Source organism: Chiloscyllium plagiosum, chromosome 9, assembly GCF_004010195.1.
Source record: "Chiloscyllium plagiosum isolate BGI_BamShark_2017 chromosome 9, ASM401019v2, whole genome shotgun sequence".
Classification (NCBI taxonomy): Eukaryota; Metazoa; Chordata; class Chondrichthyes; order Orectolobiformes; family Hemiscylliidae; genus Chiloscyllium; species Chiloscyllium plagiosum.
Window position 1 is genome coordinate 1,693,578 of NC_057718.1, and position 10,836 is coordinate 1,704,413.

A 10,836-nucleotide genomic window follows, 5' to 3' on the forward strand; every position below is an offset into this window, starting at 1 on the left:
TCATCCATGCTGACCAGGTATCCAAAATAAATCTAGTCCCATTTGCCAGCACTTGGTCCCTATCCCCCAAACCCTTCCTTATCATATACTCATCCAGATGCCTTTTAAATGTTGCAATTGTACCAGCCTCCACCACATCCTCTGGCAGGTCATTCCATACACGTACCACCCTCTGCGTGAAAAAGTTGCCCCTGAGGTCTCTTTTATATCTTTCCCCTCTCACCCTAAACCTATGCCCTCCAGTTTTGGACTCCCCCATCCTGGGGAAATATACCTTGTCTATTTACCCTATCCATGCCCCTCTATAAGGTTACCCATCAGCCTCCAACCCTTGGGGGAGAACAGGCCCAGCCTATTCAGCATCTACCTACAGCTCAAACATTCCAACTCTGGCAACATTCTTGTAAATCTTTTGTGAACCCTTTCAAGTTTCATAAAATCCTTAATATACCAGGGAGACCAGAATTGCACACAGTATTCCAAGCCTGGATACTGTCCAGATCTTGTTGCATTTGAACATGAACTACCTCATTATCTGAGGAGTTGTGAATGGTGCTGAACGTTGTGCAAGCATCAGCGAACATCCCCACTCCTGACCTTGTGATGGAGGGAAGGCCAATGATGAGGCAGCTGAAGATGGTTGGGCCTAGGATACTCCCCTGAGGGACTCCTACAGAGATGTCCTGGAGCTGAGATGACTGACCTCCAACAACCACAGCCATCTTCTTATGTGTCAGGTATGACTCTAACCAGTGGAAAGTTTGCCCCCTGATACCCATTGATTCCAGTTTAACTAGGGCTCCTCAGTTGAATGCAGCCTTGATGTCAAGGGCTGTCCCTCTCCCCTGCCCTCCCCTCTGGAATTCAGCTCTTTTGTCCATGTTTGACCCAAGGCTGTAATGAGGTCAGGAGCTGAGTGACCCTGGGGGAACCCAAACTGGGCATCACTGAGCAGGTTATTGCTGAGCAGGTGCTGCCCGATAGCACTGTTACTGACACCCTCCATCACTTTTCTGATGATGGAGAGTAGATTGATGGGGCGAAAATTGGCTGGGTTAGGTTTGTCCTGCTTTTCATGTACAGGACATACCTGGGCAAATTTCCACATTGTCGGGTAGATGCCAGTGTTGTAACTATAGCTTGGCTACGGGAGCGGCAAGTTGTGGAGCACAAGCCTTCAGTCCTATTGCTGGAATGTGTTCAGGGCCCACAGCCTTTGCAGTATCCAGTGTCTCTAACCATTTCTTGAAATCACGTGGAGTGAATCGAATTGGCTGAAGACAGACAACTGTGTCCCATTCAGTACGGTGATAGTGCCACACAACACAATGGAGGGTATCCTCAATGTCTCCACAAGGACTGTGCAGTGGTCACTCTTACTGATACTGTCATAGACAGATTAAAGTGGGATTGTGATGTCTGTCAAGGGAATTCTTCAAATGTGACCCAGGCCAGATACAATATGTTGAGATGAGAAATGAAGAAGAAAATGTCTCTGGCAAAAAGGGAATATCATGATCGTGGTTGACCAATGGTCTAACTCCACATACCTGCCTACTTGCGGAACGTTTCAGAGAACACCTCTGGGACACTCGCACCAACCAACCCAACCGCCCCGTGGCTGAACACTTTAACTCCCCCTCCCACTCCGCCAAGGACACGCAGGTCCTTGGCCTCCTCCATCGCCAGACCATGGCAACACGACGCCTGGAGGAATAGTGCCTCATCTTCTGCCAAGGAAACCTCCAACCACAAGGGATGAATGCAGATTTCTCCAGCTTCCTCATTTCCCCTCCCCCCACCTTATCTCAGTCCCAACCCTCAGACTCAGCACCGCCTTCTTGACCTGAAATCTTCTTCCCGACCTCTCCGCCCCCACCCCCTCTCCGGCCTATCACCCTCACCTTAACCTCCCTCCACCTATTGCATTTCCAACGCCCCTCCCCCAAGTCCTTCCTCCCTACCTTTTATCTTAGCCTGCTTGGCACACTTTCCTCATTCCTGAAGAAGGGCTCATGCCCGAAACGTCGATTCTCCTGCTCCTTTGATGCTGCCTGACCTGCTGCGCTTTTCCAGCAACACATTTTTAATCTCTGATCCCCAGCATCTACAGTCCTCATTTTCTCCTCATTCACTTAGTCTGTCAACATCCCCTTGTAACTTTATGCTATCAGCTACGCTGTCTACAATACCACCCAACTTCGTGTCATCAGCAAATTTGGGTAAGTGCATTTCTATATTTTTATCAAAATTTGTTCATAAATTACATGAATAACTGAGACCCTAATGCAGATCCTTGTGGGACCCTCCTGGTCACATCTGCCAATTTGAGTACTTACCCATTATTCCTCCGGGTGGCACGGTGGCACAGTGGTTAGCACTGCTGCCTCACAGCGCCTGAGACCCGGGTTCAATTCCCGCCTCAGGCGACTGACTGTGTGGAGTTTGCACATTCTCCCCGTGTCTGCGTGGGTTTCCTCCGGGTGCTCCGGTTTCCTCCCACAGTCCAAAGATGTGCAGGTCAGGTGAATTGGCCATGCTAAAATTGCCTGTAGTGTTAGGTAAGGGGTAAATGTAGAGGTATGGGTGGGTTGCGCTTTGGCGGGTCGGTGTGGACTTGTTGGGCCGAAGGGCCTGTTTCCACACTGTAATGTAATCTAATCTAATCTAATCCCTCCTCTCTGTCTCCAGGTACCTAACCAATGTCCTAACCATGTCAGTAATTTGCCCTCAATTCCAATGGGCTTCCATCTTCATTAAGGCTCTTACAGAGACTTTATCAAATGTCATTGGGAATAAGTAACACCAGTAGATATTCCCTGTCTACTAACAGTCACTTCTTCAAGACATTCAGTGAGGTTTGTCAGGCAGGACCTACATGCCCTGAATCCCTGCTGCTTCTCCCTGATTAAGTGAAAATGTTCAAAGTGTTCAGCTGACTGTAGACTCCGATTTCCCACCACAGATGCTAGGCTGCCTGGTTCTGTAGTTCCTAATTTTCCTCTTTCAGCCTTCTGTAAAAGTGGACTTGATTATTCTTTTATAAAGGTTGTGTGATCAATCCTACAGGCCAGTCACATTAACACCAGTATTGACAGTGATTTGATGAAGTAATTGGGGTGGAGGGATTTGAGGTAAGCGAAGGAGAGTCAGCATGGCAGGGCAAGCAAAACGGGCTGAATGGCCTACTGCTTTTCCAACATTTGACTAAACTCATTGGTGGTTCTGATGAAGTGAGAGAGAAATTGATAAAGGGAATTTGGTGGATATGGTTGACATGGATTTTATGAAAGAGTTAAACAAAGTGCCACATGATAGAATTCACAAATAGAACTTAGGCTGATAGATATTGTTAATCAACCTGGAATCATTACAATTCTCTGGAGCAAGTGGGACTTGAAGCCAGGCATCCTAGCTTAGAGGTGTGGACACTATCACTGTGTCACAAGAGCCCTGAACTTAGGCTTAAAGAATAGAAGGGTCAGTTTCCAACTGGAACTCTGAGGGATAGGATTGATGACTATTTGGAAAAGCATAGAGTAATTAAAGGCAGTCAGCATGGCTTTGTGAGGGGAAGGTCATGCCTCACAAATCTTACTGAGTTCTTTGAGGAGGTGACAAGACAGGTCGAGCAGTAGATGTGGTGTATATGGACTTCAGCAAGGCATTTGATAGGGTTCCCCATGGTAGGCTCATTCATAAAGTCAGGAAGTATGGGATACAGGGAGATTTGGTTGTCTGGATTCAGAATTGGCTGGCTGACAGAAGGCAGAGAGTAGGTTGTAGATGGGAAGTATTCTGCCTGGAGATCAGTGTTGAGTGGGGTCCTGCAGGGCTCTGTTCTTGTGCCTCTGCTCTTTGTAGTTTTTATAAATGACTTGGATGAGGAGGTTGAGGGGTGGGTTAGTAAATTTGCTGATGACACAAAGTTTGGAGGTGTCCTCGATAGTATAGAGGGCTACTGCAGGCTGCAGTGCGACGTATACAGGATGCAGAGCTGGGCTGAGAAATGGCAGATGGAGTTCACCCTGGATAAATGCGAAGTGATGCATTTTGGAAGGTCGAACGCGAATTAAAGACAGGATTCTTGGCAATGTGGAGGACAGAGGGATCTGGGTGTGCAAGTACATAGATCACTCAAAATTGCCACCCAAGTGGATAGAGTTGTTAAGAAAGCATATGGTGTTTTGGCTTTCATTAACAGGGGGATCGAGTTTAAGAGCCGCGAGGTTTTGCTGCAGCTCTACAAGTCCCTGGTGAGACCACACTTGGAATATTGTGTCCCATTCTGGTCGCCCTACAAAGGAAAGATACAGAGGCTTTGGAGAGGGTGCAAAGAAGGTTTACCAGGATGCTGCCTGGACTGGAGGGCTTGCCTTATGAAGAAAAGTTGAATAAGCTCAGACTTTTCTCTCCGGAGAGAAGGAGGAAGAGAGGAGACCTGATCAAGGTATACAAGATAATGAGAGGAATAGATAGAGACTTTTCCCCAGGGCAGGATTGACTGGTACCAGGAGTCACAGTTTGAAGATATTAGGAGGAAGGTATAAAGGAGACGTCAGAGGTAGGTTCTTTACGCAGAGAGTTGTGAATGCATGGAATGCGTTGCCAGCTGAGGTGGTGGAAGCGAAGTCATTGGGGACATTTAAGCGACTGCTGGACATGCACATGGACAGCAGTGAATTGAGGGGTGCGTAAGCTAAATTATTTTATTTTAGATTAGGATTAAACCTTGGCACAACATCATGGGCCAAAGGGCCTGTTCTGGGCTGTACGTTTCTGTGTTCTATGTTCTATGGACAAGAAAAAGGCATAAGGACAGAAAAGAAGGAACTGTGGTCAGTGGTTGTTTTGGGGCCTGGAATAATTGTTGTTCCTCAGGGCTCAGTGCTGTCATTGCTGCTTTTTGGTTTAAATAAAAAAATGGACATTGGGCTGGAGTAAAAATTCAACATTTGTCAATTAAACCAAACCTGGAGACTGGCAGTGAGAACGTATGAATCGGCCACAACTGGACACAGAGAGACAAACAGATTAGACAGACAGGCGGCTGGTGTTTGAAATTTATTTGTGGAGGAGTAGGAGCTGAGATATTTACACAGAAGGGAAGTATGAACCGGGGACTGAGGGACCCAGTGTTCATGGGCCTCTGCCAAAGTGAGAGTGTGGTTTGCAAAGTATCTGGTATCCTCACTCTCATAAACAGGGGCACTGAGTGCAAACAAAGAGAAGTTTGGTCGAACCTTTCGAAAGCTCTAGTGAGCTGGTAACTAGAGCATTGTATCCAGGAGAAAGTTAGAAAGAATGTAAGAGTCCTTGAGGTGGGGGACGGGCTATGGCAAGAGGAGATTTCCCAGAAAGGTTCCAGGCATTATGAGTTTCAGTTGCAACACCAGGTTGGAAAAGCTGAGGCTGTTTACCTTGGAGCTAAAAATGTGTTTTCTCCTCATTGTGCCCTTCCTCACCGCAGGCAATATCAGCGATGTCAGGCAGACAATCCCAACTCCCAGCTGAAAAGCAAATTTCTAACTGCTTTGGCCTGATGGTGCAGTCCCACGTTAATGTGGAGAATTTCCTGTTACCAACTATTGCATCCGTCACCGTTTTAAGTGACCTTGTGCGACAGGTCAGAAAAATAAACGATGTTGAACTGAAGCGAAGCAGTCCAGACAAGAAATCCCTGTTTCCAAAGCCAGAGTCATTCAAGAGCTGCCTGATGAAGATTTGCAATGAAACCATAAACTCACTTGATGCGACCAGCAATAACCTGCGTAACATCCAGAGGACGTGTAACCAACTGAAGGGGAGTCTTCAAGCAGAACCCTCCACCAAGCAGCAGGCCAGAGTTCAGGCCTGTGTAAATCAGTGCAAGGAAAACGCAGCTTCAGTGGAACAGAAACTCTCCGAGCTGAGTAATCTTTACAATGAGCTGTGGGAAATGTGTGAAGCTTCCCAGATTGCCAGCCAGGATCAAATGGAAAAAATAAGGGAACTCCTGGAAAAAGCCAGAGAAGGGAAGGACGCAATCGAGAAAGAGAAAGTTGATTTGGATAATAAATGGAGTGAGGTTTCCCAAAGGCATGAGGAACTCCTTAATCAATACAATGATGTGAGCTCCAGTGCTCACGTTGATGAGTTTTGTGAGCAAGGACTGAAGAAGATGATGGAGATGATTCCAGAAATTATGGATTTGTTGAGCAATCTGAGCAGCCCATTGCAGCTTGCAGTGATGCTGGGGAAAGGGTTAATGTTCCTCAAAACGCTGATTGCTGATCTCAAAAATAAAGATCCCTCAAAATCCAACTTGGAAATTACGAAGTTCCTCAGCGAGGTTCGAGAACAAGCAGAACTGAAGATCAAGCAAGTCCAAGCTGAGCTGGAGAACTCACAAAACAAGTACAAAGCCTGTTATGAAGAGATGAAACGTTTGGATAAAGAGAGTGAGCAACTATCGACAGAGATACAGGACACTCAGACCCAGGAGGAGTCTGTCAAGACCAATCTCCAGCTGATAGTTGAAGGACTGAAGGTACTCAGGAAGATCCAATCCAACTGGGCAGACATGATCACATTCATTCAATTTGTCCCCAAGTTAACTGAAAGTTTCCTGAGAACATTTACAAAGTTTGGTGCTGGGGGTGAAGCAGTCTCACAGCGTGCTCCAGAGATTTTAGCCAGCACTCAGATCCAGGTGTCCCAGGCAGTCAGTATCTCGGACAGCGTGAAGGCCCTGTCTGAAACCTACGTGCAGATTTATCAGGATCACCTTCAACAACCACTGGGTGAGCTGAGCTCATTGCTGGGTGGACAGGGCACAGACGACACGTTTAAGGAGATTCAGAGAAAATGTGAAGCAGCTAAACAGGCAGCACGTGAAAAAGTCACTCAGAATCAAGAGGTGTTTACCAAGAATGGAGCAGAAGCTATTAAAAAACTCCCTGATTTGCTGAAATAAGAAAGTTAATCCACAAAATAGGAACAGGAGTTGACCATTTGCCAACCCTCAACCCCCAGATCCTGTTCCACCAATCAATGTGCTGACTGCTGATCTCCCACCTCCATCCATTGTCCTGTCTGCTTCAATATCATGACCTAAAGTCACACTGAGGAGAGACCTTGTATGTGGTTGAGACACCTTCTGCAAAGATGACATTGCATTTCCTGTAAGAGCATACCCAGACCCCTTTGAACATAAACATTTACAAAATTCACAGATTTTGAACAAATTCTTTACTATTTTCAAAGCTCCTTCATCTGTCACATATTTGCCCATTCATTAACCTGTCTACATCTCCTTGCAGCCTCTCTGCCTTCACAATTTACAATCCTGCCTGGTTAAATAATTATCAATTTCACATTCTGATATTTGTTTTTACAAAAGAACTTAATTTATATAATGCCTTTCAAAACTACATTCCTCCCAAAGTGCATTACAACCAGTTAAGTTGCACATACTAAAGGCATTCATACCAGCGTAATTTCAAACAATGGGAGATGGTCTCCTTGAAATGTTTCTGATCCTGAGCAGGTCTTGACAGGACAGGTTCTGAAAGAATGTTTCATCTCCTGGAGAAGTCTAGAAACTGGGGAGCTGATTAAAACAGGGCTCTGGTTTGGGACAGAGCTGAGGAGGAATTTCTTCTTTGAGGAGTTTTGGAATTCTTTATTCCAAAGAGCAGTGCAATCTGGCTGACTGAACTGATTTATGACTGAGCTAAAACAGATTTTTGATGATGAACAAAGTAAACGTCATAGGGGAGAGACAGGAGACAGCAGACAAATCCAAAATCTGATCAGACCTGATCTTAGGAAGTCATGAAGCAACTCAAAGGGCCAAGTGATCCACTCTGGCTCCAATTTCTTGAGATGTTGTGAATTCAGAAGTAAGTTAAAATGCTGATCCTTGCTGTACACTACAGGTCATAGACCTCCAGTCAGAAAAACACCCCTCCACAACTGCTCTCTGTCTTCTGTGATCAAGCCAGTGTTGTGTATAACTTACCAACTCTCTCTGGATCCCCTGTGACTCAATCGCCTGGACTAGCCTACTATGGGGGGTCTTGGGTTTGTAGGTTTAGGGATACCTGGATAGTTAATTTTAAATAGTTCAATAAAAGGGATGAGGAACATCTTTTTTAATGTGATATATCTTGGAAATCACGTGGTTTCAGGTAATTGTTGGTACTGGTCAGAAAAGATGCCGGACTGTATTTGAGGCTGGGTTTTATGCCTGTTCTATCTGAACAATGTTTTACTATCTTTGAATTTCAGTCGGGAAAAGTTCTGGAATAAGGGAGCTGCTGTCTGTTTCTGTAGCAGCTTTGTGCTGAATCCCATGAGTCACCTGATTGCCTTTGAAAAGTCATCGGAAAAAAATCCTTGATTCTGTTTCCTGAGCAGGTAGAGGTCCCAGAGGCATCTGCCCAGATTGGACTATATGTGCCAGGTCAATACCATCCTGCACTGCCCACAAGGCTGAGTACTCAGCCCCTTACTGTCCTCCTATACACTCACCACTGTGTAGCTAAATTCTGCTCAAACTCCAATTACAAATTTGCTGATGACACCACTGTAATGGGTCAGATCTCCAACAACAGCAAGACAGAATACAGGAAGGAGATAGAAGTGACGTGGTGTAAAGGGAACAATCTCTCCCTCAACACCAACAAAATGAAGGAGCTGGAAGTGGAGGGGAGGACACACCCCTGTCTGTCGATATGGGGCTGAGGTGGAGGTGGTTCCTAAATATCACCAACAATCTGTCCTGGTCCATCCACATCAATGCAACAGTCAAGAAAGTATATCAATGTCTCGACTTCCTCAGGAGGTGAAGGAAATGCAGCATGCCCACAAGAATTCTTACCAATTTTTACAGATGCACCACAGACAGCATCCTATCCAGATGCATCACAGCTTGTTACAGCAGCTGCTCTGCCCAAGACCACACAAGAAACTACAGAGAGTTGTGAACACAGCCCAGTCCATCAGGCAGACCAGGCTTCCATCCATTGTCTCTGTCTATACCTCCCCCTGCCTCGGGAAAGCAGCCAGCAACATCAGAGACCCCTCACAGTTCAGAGTGTGGTGCTGGAAAAGCACAGCAGGTGAGGCAGCATCCGAAGAGCAGGAGAATCGACGTTTCGGGCATAAGCCTTTCATTAGGAACGGGACCCCTCACAGCCTGCTTATACTCTCTTCCAGCATCTTCTATTGGGCAGAAGATACAAAAGTTTGAAAACGGACCAACAAGAACAGCTTCTTCCCCGCTGTTATCAGACTTGAATGGCCTCTCATACCTTAGAGTTGATCTTTCTCTGTCGCTGACACACAATATTTTGCATTCTGTTCTATTTTACCCTGATGTAATGATGTAAGGTATGTTTTGTTTGGATAGTGTGCAGTACAATACTTTTCACTGTATCTTGGTACATGTGACAATAATCAAATCAAATCAAATCATAAAACCCTGAACATTCCAAAACCTTTTGTTCACCTTTGAGAACTAAAATTTATTGGCCAGTGTGTATCATCTCAAAATGATTCTTTGCAGTGGGAAATTTATTTTTGTCTCTTTTCACACTGTGAAAAGACATGTGTTTGTGTCTGTGCTCCTGAGTTTATTTCGAGAATAAAACATTTGTATTTTCATCTAACAAACTGTATGTTAACCAATGCTGCATATTCATTGAATAAACTTTGAATGAACCAACCTTTATGTGTTTTTAAAGAAACCTGTCTGATAGATCTTTCAAATTCTAAGATGAATTAGAATTTGAAAATTCTAATGCCACAGGCTGATAATATGCTAAATGGCAGTCTTGTCTGTTGACATAAACTGTGACGACCAGTAACTGGAGCATACAGCTGGCAATCCTCATCTAACTGCGATTGCAAGTGTGCTTGGCTCATGTCCAGCTTTGTGAAGTACAGCTCCTGCTAGTTTTGTTTATAAATCCCCCATACGAGGGAATTGGGTATTTATCCAGCTGCAAGAAGCAGTTTACTGTTTGTATAAAATCCCCACAAAGGTGCACTGACCCATCAGGTTTCACAATCAGTCTGATCGGTGCTGCCCATTCCACAATCTGGGCTGGTTTGATGTTCCCTTTGTTGCCCAGCCTCTGATTTCTGCCTCTACTTTTGCCCGTGAGGAAATGGCACTGGGCAGGCCTTGCAGGATCATGGGATTGCTTCCTGGTCAATACACAAGGTGCCTTGGCTTCATTGACAGTCCCTTGACCTTCCTGAAAAATGTCCAGGTATTTAATTAGAATTCAGGGAGAAAGTGAGGACTGCAGATGCTGGAGATCAGAGCTGAAAATGTGTTGCTGGAAAAGTGCAGCAGGTCAGGCAGCATCCAAGGAGCAGGAGAATCGACGTTTCGGGCATGAGCCCTTCTTCAGTGTTCTGTGATCACTGATACAGCCACACCAGTATCAAGCTCCATTAGAACCCGGTCACCATTTAACCAGATGTTTATTTTGGTTGGCTCTGATATGGATGTTGCTGAGTAATGTAACTGCTCCAAACCAGCTGTAGGTGGGCTTTCCAGTCTCCTGGATACCAGCCTATGAGTTCCCTGACTCAGCCCAGGTCTGGTCAGACTCCTTTACTGTCTCGAGTCCACATAGCGCTGCACCTACAATGCCGTGAGGGGCTGGATCCTGAAGAAAACATTAACCATTTGGCTGAGACTTGGCTTTGTTTTGGTGTTTTGCTATTGGCTGACATGGAGTCCCTCTGTTCAGGATATGTCCAGAGTGAGGCTGGGCAATTGCCTTTGTTCAAGTGATGTCCCCCCAAGATCAGTCAGCCTGAGGAGGGTGTCCCCTTCCA

The 10,836-nt window shown here is 45.6% G+C and overlaps 2 protein-coding genes across 2 annotated transcripts in view; both read left to right on the forward strand.

Annotated features, from left to right (window-relative positions):
* The window catches only part of LOC122553148 (adenylate cyclase type 8-like), a 137,412-nt gene extending 134,298 nt beyond the window's left edge, over nucleotides 1-3,114 (forward strand). Inside the window, exon 16 of the mRNA XM_043696737.1 lies at nucleotides 3,070-3,114. Within this exon, the coding sequence (XP_043552672.1) occupies nucleotides 3,070-3,114 (45 nt within the window). The remainder of the gene's footprint in view (nucleotides 1-3,069) is intronic.
* On the forward strand, nucleotides 2,056-9,709 carry LOC122552538 (myosin-2 heavy chain, non muscle-like). The gene is made up of 2 exons (XM_043695222.1): nucleotides 2,056-2,222; nucleotides 5,471-9,709. The coding sequence occupies exon 2, from the start codon at nucleotides 5,483-5,485 to the stop codon at nucleotides 6,953-6,955; it is 1,473 nt and encodes a 490-aa protein (XP_043551157.1). The 5' UTR covers nucleotides 2,056-2,222; nucleotides 5,471-5,482; the 3' UTR covers nucleotides 6,956-9,709.
* The last annotated feature ends 1,127 nt before the right edge of the window (nucleotides 9,710-10,836 follow it).